This window comes from Triplophysa dalaica, chromosome 15 (genome assembly GCF_015846415.1).
Source record: "Triplophysa dalaica isolate WHDGS20190420 chromosome 15, ASM1584641v1, whole genome shotgun sequence".
Taxonomy (NCBI): domain Eukaryota; kingdom Metazoa; phylum Chordata; class Actinopteri; order Cypriniformes; family Nemacheilidae; genus Triplophysa; species Triplophysa dalaica.
In genome coordinates this window covers 22,813,542-22,831,625 of record NC_079556.1, presented here as the reverse complement: position 1 = coordinate 22,831,625, position 18,084 = coordinate 22,813,542, and the positions used below count along the sequence as shown (strand labels likewise).

General features: G+C 45.9%; 1 protein-coding gene across 3 annotated transcripts in view; it reads right to left on the bottom strand.

The window, feature by feature from the left end:
• dync1h1 (dynein, cytoplasmic 1, heavy chain 1) overlaps nt 1–18,084 on the bottom strand; it is a 33,548-nt gene that overhangs the window by 3,501 nt on the left and 11,963 nt on the right. The window contains exons 22-65 of one of the 3 annotated variants that reach the window (XM_056768833.1): nt 15,735–15,901; nt 15,484–15,657; nt 15,196–15,361; nt 14,901–15,089; nt 14,618–14,812; nt 14,065–14,347; nt 13,882–13,982; nt 13,646–13,805; nt 13,311–13,551; nt 13,032–13,215; nt 12,734–12,946; nt 12,380–12,618; nt 11,934–12,090; nt 11,622–11,849; nt 11,204–11,434; nt 10,978–11,118; nt 10,669–10,902; nt 9,949–10,155; nt 9,743–9,864; nt 9,493–9,658; nt 9,177–9,340; nt 8,975–9,104; nt 8,759–8,892; nt 8,572–8,686; nt 8,324–8,485; nt 8,028–8,242; nt 7,723–7,927; nt 7,469–7,642; nt 7,265–7,384; nt 5,973–6,093; nt 4,953–5,148; nt 4,271–4,388; nt 3,973–4,188; nt 3,690–3,902; nt 2,729–2,856; nt 2,493–2,646; nt 2,268–2,414; nt 2,039–2,189; nt 1,703–1,956; nt 1,462–1,596; nt 718–812; nt 444–618; nt 279–354; nt 40–200 (exon numbers count right to left, since the gene is read on the bottom strand). In XM_056768833.1, coding sequence (XP_056624811.1) covers nt 40–200; nt 279–354; nt 444–618; nt 718–812; nt 1,462–1,596; nt 1,703–1,956; nt 2,039–2,189; nt 2,268–2,414; nt 2,493–2,646; nt 2,729–2,856; nt 3,690–3,902; nt 3,973–4,188; nt 4,271–4,388; nt 4,953–5,148; nt 5,973–6,093; nt 7,265–7,384; nt 7,469–7,642; nt 7,723–7,927; nt 8,028–8,242; nt 8,324–8,485; nt 8,572–8,686; nt 8,759–8,892; nt 8,975–9,104; nt 9,177–9,340; nt 9,493–9,658; nt 9,743–9,864; nt 9,949–10,155; nt 10,669–10,902; nt 10,978–11,118; nt 11,204–11,434; nt 11,622–11,849; nt 11,934–12,090; nt 12,380–12,618; nt 12,734–12,946; nt 13,032–13,215; nt 13,311–13,551; nt 13,646–13,805; nt 13,882–13,982; nt 14,065–14,347; nt 14,618–14,812; nt 14,901–15,089; nt 15,196–15,361; nt 15,484–15,657; nt 15,735–15,901 — 7,557 coding nt within the window. Of the gene's footprint in view, nt 1–39; nt 201–278; nt 355–443; nt 619–717; nt 813–1,461; nt 1,597–1,702; nt 1,957–2,038; nt 2,190–2,267; nt 2,415–2,492; nt 2,647–2,728; nt 2,857–3,689; nt 3,903–3,972; nt 4,189–4,270; nt 4,389–4,540; nt 4,737–4,952; nt 5,149–5,972; nt 6,094–7,264; nt 7,385–7,468; nt 7,643–7,722; nt 7,928–8,027; nt 8,243–8,323; nt 8,486–8,571; nt 8,687–8,758; nt 8,893–8,974; nt 9,105–9,176; nt 9,341–9,492; nt 9,659–9,742; nt 9,865–9,948; nt 10,156–10,668; nt 10,903–10,977; nt 11,119–11,203; nt 11,435–11,621; nt 11,850–11,933; nt 12,091–12,379; nt 12,619–12,733; nt 12,947–13,031; nt 13,216–13,310; nt 13,552–13,645; nt 13,806–13,881; nt 13,983–14,064; nt 14,348–14,617; nt 14,813–14,900; nt 15,090–15,195; nt 15,362–15,483; nt 15,658–15,734; nt 15,902–18,084 lie in introns of all 3 variants that reach the window. The other 2 variants (XM_056768834.1, XM_056768835.1) reach the window with 2 other exon arrangements.

Sequence of the window (18,084 nt, the reverse complement as noted above, 5' to 3'; positions counted from 1 at the left end):
CACTGACAAGAAACACAGCGAGAGAACACGCGTCTTCACCTCACTATCCACAATGTTGGCCAGATCAAGAGGTTGTTCCATGATGGCCATGAAGGTTTCTCCCATGACTTTAGACACAAAGATGTGCGACATGGCCAGCAGACGATCGAGTCGGAATGCCTGGATCAACAGCAGCTGATGAACCGCCTGACCAATGGGAGCTGAGGACAAACGTCAAACACTGCTTACCTATGGAAACTTTCAGAGGACGATGTGTGAGAAAAAGCGAGAAAACTCACTGGACGTCTTCTCTTCCGTCCACAGGTAGGGCACAGACAACTCTGGAGAGTTACTTTCCAGCCACATGAAGAACTGCTACAATACAGAAAGGCATTGTTTGTTTCATCAATTGTTTTGGTGAGACAATATTTGTGAGACAGCAGAGAAGACAGATGGACAATCACCTCATCGGCCTGGACTTTGGCCACCAGGTCTTTAAACGCAGGCAGGAAGCTGAGACGCACCATTGCTTCTGACTGCTCGCTGCACAGACCCTTCACCTGCGGCACAGCAGTCCCGGTTAACACAATCTCTTTCCCACGAAGAAAGTGCTGGAACTCTGCGTCATAAGACGGTTCACTGGAGAACAGAAATGAAAACATGACATCAGTTTGTCAAACCTCTCACAAATCAAAGGAATTAAAATCTTGCTTTTAAGTTGAAGTTCTGCTTGTGTACCTGGTCAAACCCTTCAGGTTGATTCTGGCGAGCAACACTGCAAACGTGATGTGATCTTGATGCAACATCCCTCGAGCTACTCTGTTAAACGCAACCTGAATACAAAAACATGATGCATTGTTCAGGGTATAGACAGAAGTCATAGAGCTAAATGTAATACTTTAAAAACCTTTTTAAGTCACTTTCCATACATTAAGACCTCATCACCACTTCAAGTTTTGCTCGTACCTCAACTTACATCGACTGTACACTGAGTGTAAGACAGCACATCTAAACAGTGTTAGTCCGTGATAACTCCTTATTAAATCAACATCATTCAGAAGGGTTAGAACGAAGCCTCAGAGAATGAATTGAGTGACAAACCCAACGCAACACACAGAGCAGAAAAACCTCACAGTTATTCCCAGAGACGCACTCAGACACGCTAACAACTCTTTAACCTCCAAACATTTAGACCAACACTTGCATTTCTCATCAGTCAATCATGATGTTTAACAACCGGCTGTAAATGAACCGCACACTTTTCATCCACACAATGATTATATCCAGGCAAACTTTAGCATATGACCTCTTTGGACCAATATGAAAACATGTCACAATTTCATACCTTAGAAAATGGCTTTTTGATACTTCTTAAGGGTCTTCATTTTCTGTAAATTTATTTGTCAACTAACCTTTCTATGACCCCGCAGACACCCACATTATTTCCCTGAACTCTGAATAAATGCAGGCAGAAGTTCTCACCTGGAACAGGTCTTTGGTGATGACAGACAGACGCTGCGTGTGGTCGCTCACACTCTTCAGATTGGAGTTCTCATATAACACCGTGTGATAAATATCCAAGAAGAAATGCAGCGAGTACTGATACAGAAAATGCATCTGAGAGCAAGACAGAACATAGTGCACGGGTGAGGAACAGAAGAGAAATCTTAAACACACTTCGTGTCTGCATGAAACCGAGCGTGTGCGTGCGTGCGTGCAAGACCTGGTTGAGAGTTTCCATGGTGAAGTAGATGCTGCTGCAGGCAGAAGAGAGAGATAGATACTGCTGAGACACAGTCTCCACCTCCTGCATAACAATGTCCGTTTCCTCCACTTTCCTGGTCACCTCTTTAGCTTCCTTCTTGAGATTCTCCAGGGTGGTGATGATGGTGTCATCGTCCAGAATTCGACCCTTGACTTCATTCAGGGCCTGTAGCAGAGACTTCTCAAGCTGACGCAGACGAAGCTGGAATTCACCTGAGGACATTTAAACCACCGCAGACATTTAAACTCCCTGGTCATGAGGCACGGGCACGTGGGTCAACATCATCACACTCACCCTGCAGCTTCAGCAGGTCCGAGCGCTTCTCGTCCACGTCCGGTCGCTCCGCCTTCAAAACCTCGTTCAGACACTGACTCTGCAGACTGCTACGGGTCACGGTGAAGTTCACAAAGGTCACGCGCGAGCAAAGATCTGGAGGGAATTCAACCTGCAACGGCACGTGAAAGTTTAGTCGTTTCGAAGTTTCAGAACTGGCAGATATGCTAAAGGAAGAAGGCTAACGAACCGTGGGGTCTCGTGTAGAGAGGAAAATGACAAAGGAAGGAGACAAATCGATGTCCTGATCTCCGAGGGTGATGAGAACGCGGCCACCGGTTCTGCGCACCTCTCTGTTGAGCACTGGGTTCAGTATGGGGTCGTAGCTCTCCACATCCTGCAAAACGCACAACAAAAGCATTGAATCACAAGCAACATGTGGGAGGGACGCCTACGGATCCGTGAGCGAGTATACCTGCACCAGCAGAGGGTTGCCAAATCTCAGAGCACTCTCCAAATTCTTCCTGAAGGCATCGTCTAAAAAGCTTGTGCGAGTGATCTTTCTTTCTTTGTATTCGTTCATGATGAACTCTGTGGCCTGACCCGACGGATCAATGATCAGAGGATATCTGCAAAACACCATTGTGAAGCATTACATTCTTCAACAGTTCCTCATGTCCAGATCAAAGTGTTTTTCTCTCTCTCAGGTACCTGTTGAATCTCTTCAGCATGATGGCATTCTCAGTGCACAGGTCATCGGCGGGCAGAGAGTTGGCCTGCCAGCGCAGTCTCTCATCAGCATTGGACAGATATTCAGTCCTGGCAATGTCTGTGCGGAACTGGGTAAAAAAGAAAACCTTTTGTTTTAAAAAACACAACATGATCCTCATGTTCGGAGAAATGAATTTTAAACTCTTGAAACTCGGGAAGGAGGTTAGCACCTGTTTAACTCTGGCTGATCAAATCTAATATTGAAACTCACATTTTTTGTTTTTACTTTATAACTTTCAATGTTTTGCTTATAGTCAATATGTCTCATGTACAACTGCTTTGTAATAATAAAAATTTGTAAAAGTGTTATATAAATAAAGTTGAGTTGACAATGATGTGAACGCATTGAGTGACTGCTGCTTAACTCATTCGCCGCCAGCCAGCCTACGCTAACATTTTTTAACATTTTCACCCAACTTTAAAGGCTCACAGTAAATTTTCTGTAAAGAATATATGGACAAACTATATGTCAAATGAAAGAACAGAGTCTCAGCATTTAAACAAAAGAAACCGTATTCTTCTATCTTCATTTGTTCGTTTTTTATCACTCCATAGATGTGTTTGGTTTCTTCAAACATGCATCATTTTGATTAAACAGCTGAGATAATTTACGTCTTTTGTCAAAGATTCCGCCCAGATTCCACTCTACTTCCACCGCTAAAACATATACGTTCTAGGTTCTGGGATTCTGTACTTTTTCCCAGTGGTGTGTAATAGCGCCACCTGCTGTACAACAGTACAAACACTGATTGAAAACTTGTCTTTGGCAGGGAAGCGTTTTTTTATTTTAAATGACAAGATAACTCGTCAATGGCGGTGAAAGAGTTAATGTTGGCATCAGATTTTTATGATTAAATATGGTGTTCATGTTTCTCAATGTATTCTGGTTTCCTGTCTGTACCTGAATGTTGGCCTGCTGGAGGTGATGAGACCAGGTGGTGAAGAGGTTCTGTCTCATCTGCTGATCAAAATAACCAGCATACGCAATGAAGGCAGCAGAGAGAAGACAGTCACCAGCGATGGTGGACATCTGATTCTTGAAGGTCTCGCTGGTCTTTTCCCATCGCTCCCTCTCTGCAGATAAACTCTTGAGGAGCGCCGTACTGCGGTTCACCTACAGAACCACAGACGTCACAAGTTGTTCTGAATGATTCCACACTGAAGTGCAGACATGACGTACTGACCTTTGCCTCCACAGCTGCCAGGTCAGCCTTGATGGCCTGAGCTTCAGAGATGAGCACTGCATACTCCTCCTTGTAGCGTGCGATGCTGGCCTCCAGATCTCGGATCATCTGCTCCACCTCCTCTGCTTTAGTCTTGTTATCTGTAGCGTCATCCTCCAGTTTCTGCAGCTCGTTCCTCAGGGGTTCAACTTGCTTCAGCATGTCTGCGTAATTCAGCTGAACACCCAAACACACACACAGATGACGAGCGGCGTGAAAGCAGACGCAGGACAGGTCTGATTCACGAGTGTCCTCATACCTGAGCGATCGCCCATTTGACCATCGGTCCACAGGCCAGAGACGCCCGGTTCACCTGCTCGTAGTTGTAACTGGGGTTGGACATGTAGTTCTTCTTCATCTTTTCACGGATGGAGTCACTGTCACGGAGGCATGAGATGTTAGAAGGGTTGCAGCTGTACGTGTCAAATGATGGCTTAAAGTATATCAGCTGTACTGACGGGCGCTCTGTTATCTAAGATACCTGACAGTTACACGTGTGTGGAAATGAGTGTATGAATGGAGATGATACCTCGTGTCCTCAGAGACAAAGTTGACTATGCTGGAGATGAAATTGTCTCTGATAATAACTTGTCTGATCTTTTTCCAGTCACTGGTCTCCTCCCCCAGCAGGAGGCAGATCGACTCTAGAGCCAGTTTAACGGCTGCGGGGGGGTTGGCCATAGCACGTACTTCAACAAGATGGTGTTTCTTTATAGAGCTGACGGCTGGGGAGGGAAGGGAGGGGTTGGGGGTTTAGGAACATGGAGGATAAAGACTTCGTGTGCTGGGAGCAGAACAGCTGCGGTGCTGAAAAGAGGGAACGCTACGCGCTAACCTGAGCACTGCCATCAGTAGTAACCCTGACCTTGACTGACCCTCAACATCCCACCTACCACTTTAAAACACTACAGCCGCTGCTCCGCACCACACACATCAATCACCTGATCTCATCAGCAGAAAAGTTCACAATAGTGGGGATGAAGTTCTCGCGCATTATGATGGAGCGAATCTGTTTCCAGTCGGTGGTGCTCTCGCCCAGCAGCAGGCAGATGGATTCCAGAGCCAGTTTGACTGCCGCCGGCGGGTTGGCCATCGATCGCACTTCCACTAAGTGCTGCTTCTTAATAGATTTAACAGCTAATCGAGGCACGAGCAAAGACAGGAAAAGAGCAGAGACGCAGTTAACGGACACAACAAACATGTACAGAAGAGACATCAAAGCAGTAAAAGTCAAACATTCACCAATGTTCCAATGTTTCACTGTTCCAAACCTGTATATCTTCATTCTTCGGATGAAAACAGTTAGCACATGTTAGCAACTGACATTTCTGGAACATCGTTGACCGCCATAGCAGGAAAATGTATTTTTGTCGTTATACACCAAATGAGATATTTTGACGAATTCTGGGAAGCAAACGGTTCTAGAGCACACTTGACCATTCAACTATTTTAATATGGAAGTAAATGATGATGTCCCAGAAATGTCTGATGCTCATTCCAAATACCTCTCTCTGTGTTCATCAAAGACATTTTTTACAGGTTTGGAAAGGAAGTCGTTTTTTTTTGGGGGGGGGGTATCCCTTTAACAACAAGAATAACTGGAGTTTACTCATTTATTCATGAGAAGAACCTTCCTGTCTTTTGATGGAATATGTTACATTTTGTCCTTTTGAGGCCGTGTCTGATAATGAATGTGAAAGTGCCGTGGTATTAAGAAGCACAGTTGTGACTCATTGACAAATTACAAGGTCGAGCCACTGAAGATGTTCACGTTTTAACCCTAAATTTAGCAAGACCTATTCCCCTCAGTATATGCAAAGGTGAATATTTCCTTGGAACAGAAAACTGAACTCTCTCTCTTTCTAAAATGTAAATCAGACACAAGAGTGACAGAAAACACCAGAAACAGTGACATGGAAACCACAGGAGAATGAACACCTCGCTGGAGCGAGAACACATACCGTTCTGAGCCTCGACGACAGCCGGCTCCACCTTATCTAAATCCTCCTTCACTGTCAACTGCTTGTCTTTAATCACTTCCTGCTGCTTGTAGACTGCTTCCTGTATCTCTTGACTCATGACCTGGTCACCAGAAGCAGAAAGTTACAGGGGCCCGTTTCAGAAAGCAGGGTAAGTGCAAACTCAGGGTAAGTCAACCCCATAAAACGGAATACTCAGGTATTTTGGTTTCAGAACACTAGGTATGTCAAACCCGCGACCGCGGGGTAAGTCAAGCCCATTTCAGAAATCGAGGTATTTTATACTCCGAGCGAGTAACCAGAGTAACAAACTCCGTGAACATAAGCTGGTCGGGAGCAGGTTTTATTCCGCAAACCCAGGGTTTGTTACAATCTCCGCCCCCTTTTCGAAGCACGAGTGGTGTTGAAATTGCATACGCCATTAGTTTATTGATTCGTGTTCATAATCGCGCTCAATTTAGTCACACAGACCTTAAAATGGCATGTCCGTTTATTCAGGAACCAGTAGATGAGGAAGTTGCATTAATTCTCAGAGAGTTACATTTATGTCGGTAGAGAATTGTGAGGCACGGTTTGACGTTTTATCTTAACTTTTAAGGCCAGTTTAGGTAGTATATTTAACATTTCCCAATCAGGCATCCTACTAGCAAGAGCATTTTATTTCTTTAAACTTTCCTGAATGAATGATGTTATTGTATTTCATATTCAGCTGCTGCCAAGATCTTTTTATTGCAGAAGGATTGCACCTACATGAGAGCGAGAGAGTAAAATATAATTCCCATTTTCACAGTTTCAACAAAATAAATATAAAAGTGATTGACATATAAATTGCGCATTAACACGTGAAGCAATTTTCTCCCACGTCAACTCTCTTTCTTTGGCTGCTGCGGCTGTGTTGCTCTTTTTTCTAAATATCTGCTCATATTCACCGTACGCTTGTAACAGTACATCCAATTCGATTGGCGAGAAATAAACAGAGCGCTTTTTGTCACGTGCCGTTGGCATGGTAAATCGTGCTATCTTCACTCAATTGATGATGGCTTTTTATAGCCATACTGCACGCGCATAACCTAGAGTGAACTTACTTAGAGTGGATTGAACTAACTCAAATCAGCTGGTCTGAAACTGAAAACTCAGAGTAGCGATTTTCTGAGTAAATCAACTCAGAGTTCAGATTTAAACTCGGTGTTGGTTGAACTTCATTATTGAAACGGGCCCCAGGAGTATTTGGAGAACAACAGAGCAGATTTAAAGGATGGATTCCCTCATCTTACTTTTTTCTTCTCAGCCTCCTGCTGGTCTTTCACCATTTTCTTGAGTTTGTCGTTGGCGGCAGCGTTCTTAACCTCCAGCTCTTGACTCTTGATGCGCAGGTCTCGCCGCAGCTCCTCCACCTGAGACGCACACAATAACAAGCTCAAGTAACACGTGACTAATGTTCTCGGCATCGATCAGACTGAATGCGTGTTTGCACAGACCTGATCTACAGTCTCTTTGATTTTACGCAGACCAACGTTCAGGTGCATCTGCTGCTCTTCCAGCTCGCTACGTTTCTCGTTGAACAGGTTGGCATAGTGGTTGATGAAGTCCAAGTAATGGCGCGGGGTGATTGCCATCGTGCGTCCGCCACGCTTAGCCAGACGGTTGTTAGCCTGAAGCAGAGAGAGTCAGTGAACACTCGTGACCTTCCTCAATGTGCTTTAAACGAGACGCGTGCCAGCGCTTTTCTCACCTGATGCAGCGTCTGATGAACAAACACGCAGCCATTGACAATGGCGCCGCGGTGGGTGGGTGGCTGGGGCAGTTTGTCGTACACTATGGGCATGTAATCAGGAACTTTGTAGTTGGGCTTCTCAAGGTCCATCTTGCTGGTGAACTCTTTGCCCACCTGGTAGAGCGCCTCAGTGGACCAATCACCAAACCAGTTCAACACACACCTGCAGGAAAACCTCCGTCAGTACAACCAACATGCAAGTACACTGAATAAAGAAAAAAGCTACGACTCGGGGGTGTCTCTCAGGCCGCTCGAGATCACACCTGTTGAAGAGAGCAGGTGACGTAGCCGCGCGGTCCTTCAGACCCTCTGATGATGGGTTCATGGTGAAGACCACATGCAGGTTCCTGATCACCTGACTAGTGAACCATTTGTAAAGCTCCTCATGAGTGTCCAACATCAGGCCCTCTTTCTGCGCTCCTTCTTTGCACTGGGTCATCAGGGTGGCATATTCATCTCCCTCAAACAGCCCGGGCACCTAAAGCAGCACACACAAACTCTTCACAACTCACATGAACACAGGTGAACTGTGCATTGATGGTTCAATCACGTGACGCACCTCTCCGTTGGCCAGCAGTGTGTTCATGCGCTCCAGGAAGCCAGAGTCCAGCACGTTAGACTCATCCATAATGAACGCAATCTTCTCGTTCTTGCATCCAGAGCGACGCAGGACCGTCCGCAGGTCCTCATCGAAGTCCTCACCGGTGTATTTCCTGTGGACCTGCAATGACACGGACAAAACCCTAAAACATCTGAAGACAGCATCCATTCTGGGTGTTTTCAGAGTGTTCGGAGGTTCATGTCAACCTTAATCTGATAGACGCTCAGTCCATTCATCCAAGCCACAAAACGAGAGAGTGTTGTCTTTCCAGCACCGCTGACACCGATCAGAAGCAGATGACCCTGCGGCTGACGGAAGATTCTAGAGAGATCATCGGCAAAGCATCAGTGACAGTCGACAGGGTGAAACGGCATTAGTTCGAACTCTCCGCACCTGTCAATTCTCAGCACGTGATCCAGAACCTCATTGAAGAGCACCAGAGGAACATCCAGCTCCTCCTCGTAGAACACTTTCAGTCTGGCCTTCACGTAATCACGCAGCTCCTCCTGCTCCACGGGAACATAGTCCTACAGGAGAACAGAAGAAGAAGAAGAACAGGTCAACGTTGTTCGGTGGTGTCGGGCAGCAGTGTTCAGGGACTCCGCTCACCTTTGACAGCCAGTTGCTGTACAGGATTGGTCGATTAAGGGCTTTTTCCCGGTCAATATTGGGGAAGTGTTTGAGGCCCACAGTGTTGATGTTCTCATCCGTCCACCGTCTCTCCTCGTCCTCCACCAATCTGCCAGAAGCATTCGTTCATCCACGGTGTACTTTCACAGCAATAATCATACACATACAATTTTCAACTCACCGATCCTGGAAGAGTCGCAGAGCTTCGTGAGCCCAGATACGAATGAGACCCTCCACAGGTAGAGTCTCCAGGGGCCGTAAAGCTTCAAAGATTCCTCTGACCCAGCGGGTCATCTCTCTCGGGGAGTAGATGTAGTGGGGTTGTGTGTCTTGAGTGAAGCGCTCCTGTTGACATGAGGCATGGGGTTTCAGTCTATCTTGACTGGTGTGAAATACAATCATTCACTTTCACCAGACCCATACGCCAAATATTATTTTGTGGAGATCCTGGCATATGTAAACAAAAAAACAAACATGGTTGCTTTATATACACAAACCTGAGACATGGTGTAGAACTCCACCATGGCAGCTGTGAGGGGCTCGGCAAAGGTGCGTAGTGACGGGATGAGTCTGAGCATGGCTCGGTTGAAGGTTCCGTAGATCTGAGTAAGAGAGGCGGGGCCAGGATAGTCCACATACACGACTGGCACGTGACGCAGGAACCTGTACACAGTCACACGCACTCATGACGTCACTTGAACATCATCGAACGCTTTTGAAAAAGTGATGATCACATGACAGGTGCACCTGTGAGACAGGGGCTTCCTGCCCGGGTCTGTGGGGGGGTTACAGGCTCCAACAAACTGGATGCGCTCCAGTTTCACCCACGTCTGATCCGTTGTGCGATAGAAGCCACCGTGCTCCACCATCTACAGCGGACAAATGTTGTGTCATTTCATTAATGTTACGAGCAGACAAATCAAAGACACTGAGCTGAGCTACTGAAAGCAGACCTGTCTGATGAAGGAGATGACCCGCTGTGTGCAGTATTTGTCCATGTCGGGCAGGTTGATTTCGTCACAAAAGAGCACCAGCCATTTCCCGAGCTGCACCGGAGCCAACACCACACCGTTAGGAGTCCTGCGATACTCGCAGTAATGATCAAATGTCTTGAGAACAAGTTCTGGAGTTGTGGCACTAGAGAAGTTCAAACCCACAACCTATGGAAAGAACAAACACGTCGTCATCATCATCTTCATCCCACCACAGAGAAGCATTGAGACGTTTTCTTCTGTACAATACATCTTTTGACAAATCAAACAATCACATACATCACAACAGTCTTAATTTGGTAAACATTGGTAAAGATTTATCAGATCTATTATTGGAGGGGGATCATTCCACAATCTCAGCCCCATGAATGAAGAAACTTGATGACTTTTGATGAATGTGATCATGTCATTCGGTTTATAATCTGATCTGCAAGTGTAGTTCTTTCCCAACCATTCCTTTAGTCAAATCTACTTCTAGTTTTCTATTATCTAAAGTGTGATCGGCCTTTATATAGAAAAACCTTAATGTTAGAGTTGCTTAGGACTGAGAACACAGACCAACATACTGACTTGCATCGTGGCAAGCTTTACACTGGTTTGATGAAAAAAAACTCTCCCTCATTTCTAATTGATTACCCTAATTGATCAATTATGTAACCCCCATGGTTCATGAGTCCTCACCTCCATGTCTGGTAGGGCTCTGAGGGCGCTGAAGAGGGTCATGGTTTTACCGGAGCCCGGCGGGCCACACAGCACCAGGGGCTTGTGTTCCGCCAGCCAGGTGTAAAGAAGAGCTTCGTGACGCACCGTATCCAGAGTGGGCACGACCACGTCAGGTGATGCCACCTTGTGCGTCTCCACCTCGATCTGGGGCACCTTACCCTGCCAGGACTGCCACTCACCCGTGATGGACACCTGAGAAATTTCACAGGTAAATAAGATGTTTAAAGAACTCAACATAAGCTGGGGTATGCGGGCATCCGTTCACACCTCATAGTCGATGATCGGCACGTTTGGCGCAGAAGGAAGCGACACGGTTGTGATGCGCCGAATGTATTCGCCAAGCTCGGCCCTCATCTTCAGTCTACTGTCACCCGAGAAGGACCACAGGACCGCATAGATGAGATATTTCTGTACAACACAACACGAAAATCTGGAGTAAAACAAGTGGAGCACTCACAGCAGGCGACCGGTCTGGCATGATTTCCACACAAACCTGCATGTATTTCTCCAGCTGGTCGATGGGCATGGGGAAATCGGAGTGGTTGTTGTTGTACAGTGCAACGTTGCGACAGGCCTGATGCAGCATGGAGAAGAGTGAGCCCAGCGAGCGCAGCCGTGTGAAGTCCATGATGTGCTCCAACTTTGAAGCGTGTTCAAGGGCTTTGATCACCAGTCCTGTAGAGGTGAAATATGGCTGGAGCACAGCAGCAGAGTCTCTCTGGATCTGTGGATTTACATACACTGAGCTTTTAACACTGACACACAGACAAACAACTGATCTGAGCACAGGAAACTGCCTTTTTTTCTCCTGCACATCAGCTACTGAATGCTCCAGGGATTTGTACCACGCCCAGCTCTGGGGACGGCTTGTCTATCATCACATTTTCTCCAACTCAACCGGTCTGACGCACCTGCAACATTGGCGATGCAGACTCCTCGCTCTCATCCTCCGTAATCTTTCTCATGCGCAGGGCCTCGTCCTCACCCTCATCCAGTGGGATGCTGCGCAGACGTGCCAGGAAATTATTGAAGATCATGTCCGTGCTGAGAACGTCCTCGCTGAACCAAACCATGCCGCAGCGAGAAACCGTGGCAAGCGTGGCGTATTTCAGGTCCTGCACCTCAAACATGATGCGCACCTGTGTGATGACAGCAGTGACATCATCACACAAATGCACAGGCACAAGAGAAAATCACCGTCTTAAGTTGAAGTGCTTTCGTACGTTAGGTGGCAGGCTGAGACGCTCTCCGTTGGGCAGGGTCAAGAGTTTGTTGTCATCCAGCACAGAGTTGAGATTCTCCACCCACTCAGGATCCACATCGCCATCAAAGATGATCCACTGCCTCTTCTGTAGCTCTCCACGAACATTATCAATTATCCTGAATGAAACACACACACAAACGTAAAATAAATTCCCCTTGTCTTGTAACAAAGAAAAAAGCCATGTGGTGTTTCTAGATCTCTACTTTTACACTGTGACGATTTCTCCCTCTACATACATTTACATTTTACTACCGGGGTGCCAGACAGATTCTCTGTCAGACATGTAGGGAAACCACACAAAGGTCTCGTGCATTAGGTCATAGTAGATCACACAAACCCCTCAAACTTTGTGAGATAGAATTGTTCTTAGAATTGACTTTCCCAGACATGTAAGACTGGACTCACTTCCTGAGCACATGCGTGAAGAGCCCGTCGGTCCACTCGCGCGTGTTGGGGTCCAGCGTTCCGTACAGGTGGTCTTTGCTGATGGCTTTAGGGTCGATGATGTGAGACACACCCTCCATCCCCTCCAGTCTCTCCAGCGCTTTGAGCAGAACCCTCCAGGCCATCGTCTTCCCGCTTCCCGACGGGCCGACCATCATCAGCCCGTGATTGATCTGAGTGATCTGATACAGCTGCAGTACCTGAAGAGGAAAAACAGATCGAACCTTGAAAGCAGAACAGATATCCTGACAGGAAATACAAACAGGTCCAAGAGTCAGGAAGCAAAGACTTTAGCCGAAATAATACAGTTCTTACCTTCTCCACCCAAATGCTGCCCACATCATCACCGTCTCCGTACGTGAGGTACATCTCTGCACAGACTTTCTTCAGCTCCTCTCGAAGAGCCGTCATCTCTCCACGCATGTACTGCACGCCAGGGAACACGTCTGACAGCAGACTGAAGAGCAGAGGAATGTCTTCAGCCACCAGCTTCGGCACCATGGTCTCACAGACACTCTGGATCAGAATCTGAAACACATTTGTTCGTCAAACCATCCGCCCATCGGACAGACACTGAACATCTCATCACGGGAGTACGGTGTCAGATTTTTACCTCCTGCTCCGGAAGGTTCTCAGCGATCTCGTTCTCATCCACTTCTTCTCCTCGCTCACCCTTTTCTCGTTTGATTTTCTGGATGCGTTCTCTCTTCACGTTGCCAGCGCTGATCAGCACGCTCTTGAGCGCACGCAGACCGAAGTCGTAGTGAGACTGAGAGGACAGCTGCTCGTCACACAGCCTGAAAGCAGAGCAGAGCGTCACATCTTACATCAGCTGCCACACACGTGTAACGCTACAGACACAGATTGCCTTTACGACAGAAGACTGACGTACTTGAAGAAGGGGACGATCTTCTTGGCGAGGATCTCGGCAGTGCGGAAGCCCTGCGAGTACAGCATGACCTGAGCGATCAGCTGCCGGTCTGGTTTGGTCATGGCTAAACTTCTGAAGAGCTTCTTCAGGTTATCGGGCAGGTTGGAACGTCCAGCATAACCTGGATTCATGGTGATGAAGATGGCCATCTCAGGACTGACCTTCACCTGCTTGTTCAGCAGCTCTGTGGTGATGGGCACACCTGAACACACACACACACACACCGCATGATGTCATGACTCACACTGGAAGGTCCATGAGGCGCTCGTGATCACGTGTTTCACTGCAGTACGTACTACGATCTCGGTTGGAGTTGCTGTGTTCTCTCAGCGCCACCTGAATGTACTGAACCTGCTGCGACACGGCCGACAGCATGCGCTCCTCCAGACGGTTAAACTCGTCGAAACAGCCCCACGCTCCCACCTGACACAGACCCACAAAGATGCGGCCCATCGCCTGAAAGACACGTACATGAAGATGTCATTCAAGAGCAGACTTTCACATTCTCACTTTAACCAGTCATCTTCCATACCTGGAAGTCAAAGGTCTCGTCACAGTTGAAGACCAGCACGAAACGACCCAGCTGGTGACCCAGAGCTTTGACAGACTCTGTTTTCCCTGTCCCAGCAGGACCTGCAGAAGAATCGACGTTCACATCTGTCAATATCATCGCTTCTGTCATTCTATAAGATAAACAACTCAAAACAGGTCTGACCAAAGGGTGACCCTCCTAGACGAGCCTCCAGAGCCTGCGTCATGGTAAGGTAGCAGCGGTCGGTCAGGGGCGTCTGAACAAGTTTATCCTGAACGCCCAGGTACTCAAAGCCGTAGTTGAACTTTGCGTTGGCCATCTGAATAGAGAGCTGTTGCAGGACGTCCATCTGCTTGGGGTCGAAGTAGAAGCGCATCTGACTGAGCCACTCGAAGGATTTGGGGTTGTCAATCTTGTTCTTGATCAGAGTTCTGGTGACGTCTCTCTGGTGGACCAACTCGGTAATCTAAAAACAAGAGAGAGATGGCAGTTTTTCACCTCCGTTATACATGACGAACACTTTTACTGTGGCAGGGATCAGAGAGGGTTAACAGGAGAGGCTGAATTGATGTTTTGTAGATGTCAGGGGTCTGCACTGAGTGGTCGAGTAGCACAGCAGACATGAATAGAAGGCCACAGATTAGAAGAGCTTTGTGTTCTCACTGCAAACATTTTCTGCTTCTGCAAGATCAGGTTATTTAAGTACATTCACACGTTATTACAGTGAGATTCTGACCAGATGCTCCAGTTTCCTCCTGCGTAGCGGCGGCTGCTCCATCAAAACAGTGTCGGCCAGCAGGTTGAGTGTCGCCTCCACGTTGGTCAGCACCGCCTGAAGCAGATCCATGTTCCCTCCGCCTGCAATCGTGGTCAGAGCATTCTCCACATTCTCTGACCAATCGATCTGGGCGGACAGAACCACCAGCTGGGCCTGAATGAAGAGAACCGATTTAATGATTCATGTTGAAGACACACTGGTTCTGTTCCAGACAGGACGTGGTCTTCAGAAAGGTGGTCACCTGATATTGGTCAATCCAGTTGATGTAGGTGGTCAGATCGATGCCGGTGCCCCTGTTGAAGGCGCCCACCTCAGTAACGGACTCAGCCAGCAGTTTGGCCAGCGTGACTCTCATCTCGCGCTCCACCAGCGTCAGCCACTCGTTGATCTTCGGATGTTCAGTTAAGGACACCAGAGTTTTGAAGATCACCTGCAAAGACGTGTTGACAGACACATGAGAGAACAAAAACGCTGCTTGATACTTTGTTTCTTGTTATATTCCAGGAGAGAAGTGTCAGTGCAAACACTCTCTGTACCTCTTCTCCCTCTCGAGATGAAATTCCCAGCACCTCTGTGTTGTCGTCATTCAGCAGGATGCTGGAAACCCCAGCAAACATTTTCTTGAAGTGTTTCTGCAGTTTAGCCACATTTTTACTGTTGCCAATGATCTCCAGCAGATCTTCATCACCAACGAAGTAGAACCTACAGGAAAGAACCTCAGCGTATCAATGACCTCCATCATCACACCACAACACTCACAGACACGTGTGAAATCCAGAAGTGTGTTTGAATGATCTGAGAGAGTGTATTAAGTGTTCGGAGACCTGGGGAATGATGAGCGCTCCCTCTCCAGATATTCTCCCAGTGCTTTCTGGATCTTCCCCAGGAGATCAGCAAGTCTTTCCAAAGATCTCTGAACTCCTTGAATGTTCAGCACATCCATGACCAGCGGAGACTTTGTGACCTTTTTCATCAGAGCCAGAAACTCTGTGCTGATGCTGTTCAAGGAGAAACACAGCACGTTAGGTTTCAGCACATCAGCAGCTGTTTGTAAAGGAAGCGTTGTAATGCTTACCTCTGAAAGCGCTGCGTCTCCACTGGAAGGAGGTGTTTGATGTCTGCACTTCCTGTGAAAATTCCTTCCAGATAAACCCAGCGGCGCTGCACGTCAATCCACACATCAAACAGGGCCATGATGCGGTTGAGTTTGTCCTCCCAGCTCAGAGCATCTTCCTCAAACACCTACAGACAAGACAGCAAAGTATACAAACCATTTCTTCCCCAAGATGCTTCGCTAGCAGCATAAGCCACAAAACTCAAAAGTGAAATGCAAACTAGTCTTAAAGGGATAGTGCAACCAAAAATAAAAAATTCTGTCTCTAGTTGTTCCAAAACTGTATACATTTCTATGTTTGGTTGAACATGGAGAGAGATATTTGGACGAATGCCTGTAACCAAACTGTTCTGGGACCCCATTGACAAGCATTCTTCCAAATATCTTTCTTTGTGCTCATTAGAACAAAGAAAGTTATACAGATTTGAAACAACTCGGAGGCAAGTAAACAATAACCATCCCTTTACATCAAGATGGGAAAATCATGACATAAATCAAATATTCCTTCATCTTTAGACTAATTACAGTTTATTGCAGATGAGTTTCAGAAACAACTTATTCTACCCCTGTAACTGTGATATCACAGTGGCCGTGACAACCACACCACCGCGATGGTAAAGTGCCATGGTGGTGGTGAACTGCCAGCGGCGGTATAGTGCTTATCACACACTGTGACAAATATAAGTGTAATAAAGATTTTACATTAACAAAGAAATGATTAGCATCCATTAGTTTGGGTGGCCGCATTCGTGCATGGCCTGCTCTGTAAAACCAGTTTATTCTGCAAGTTCTGGAATGGATCTTGTTTTGAAATGAACAGTTACATAAAATCAAAAACGGCTATGACCCACTTGCTTGGTGTCAGAGTGTGCGTTGTTTATTTAAATGTTTTTTCTGATGTAGTATACTATTTCACTGACGGATCTGTGCAATAAACACTGACGGATGTTTCATCCTAATTTACTTCATATATCATAAATCAAAATGTTTTAAAATAGGAAGATATATTTTTATAATTTCTCTTCCACTCGTCATGTGGTTACTACTGCAACTTCAATAACTGCACTAACTCATCTACTGCACTGTAACTGTATAACTGCATGTACTCATGTATTGCAATATAACTTCAATAACTGCATTAACTCATGTACTGCACCGTACCCTTAATAACCGCATCAACTCATCTACTGCACTGTAACTTTAATAACCGCATCAACTCATCTACTGCACTGTAACTTTAATAACCGCATCAACTCATCTACTGCACTGTAACTTTAATAACTGCATCTACTCATGTATTGCACTATAACTTCAATAACTGCATTAACTCATCTACTGTACTGTAACTTTAATAACTGCATCTACTCATGTATTGCACTATAACTTCAATAACTGCATTAACTCATCTACTGTACTGTAACTGTATAACTGCATCAACTCATCTACTGCACTGTAACTTCAATAACTGCATCTACTCATGTATTGCACTATAACTTCAATAACTGCATTAACTCATCTACTGTACTGTAACTGTATAACTGCATCAACTCATCTACTGCACTGTAACTTTAATAACCGCATCAACTCATCTACTGCACTGTAACTTCAATAACTGCATCTACTCATGTATTGCACTATAACTTCAATAACTGCATCAACTCATCTACTGCACTGTAACTTTAATAACCGCATCAACTCATCTTCTGCACTGTAACTTTAATAACTGCATCAACTCATCTACTGCACTGTAACTTCAATAACTGCATCAACTCATCTACTGCACTGTAACTTTAATAACTGCATCTACTCATGTATTGCACTATAACTTCAATAACTGCATTAACTCATCTACTGTACTGTAACTGTATAACTGCATCAACTCATCTACTGCACTGTAACTTCAATAACTGCATCAACTCATCTACTGCACTGTAACTTTAATAACTGCATCTACTCATGTATTGCACTATAACTTCAATAACTGCATCAACTCATCTACTGCACTGTAACTTTAATAACCGCATCAACTCATCTTCTGCACTGTAACTTCAATAACTGCATCAACTCATCTACTGCACTGTAACTTTAATAACTGCATCTACTCATGTATTGCACTATAACATCAATAACTGCATTAACTCATCTACTGTACTGTAACTGTATAACTGCATCAACTCATCTACTGCACTGTAACTTCAATAACTGCATCTACTCATGTATTGCACTATAACTTCAATAACTGCATTAACTCATCTACTGTACTGTAACTGTATAACTGCATCAACTCATCTACTGCACTGTAACTTTAATA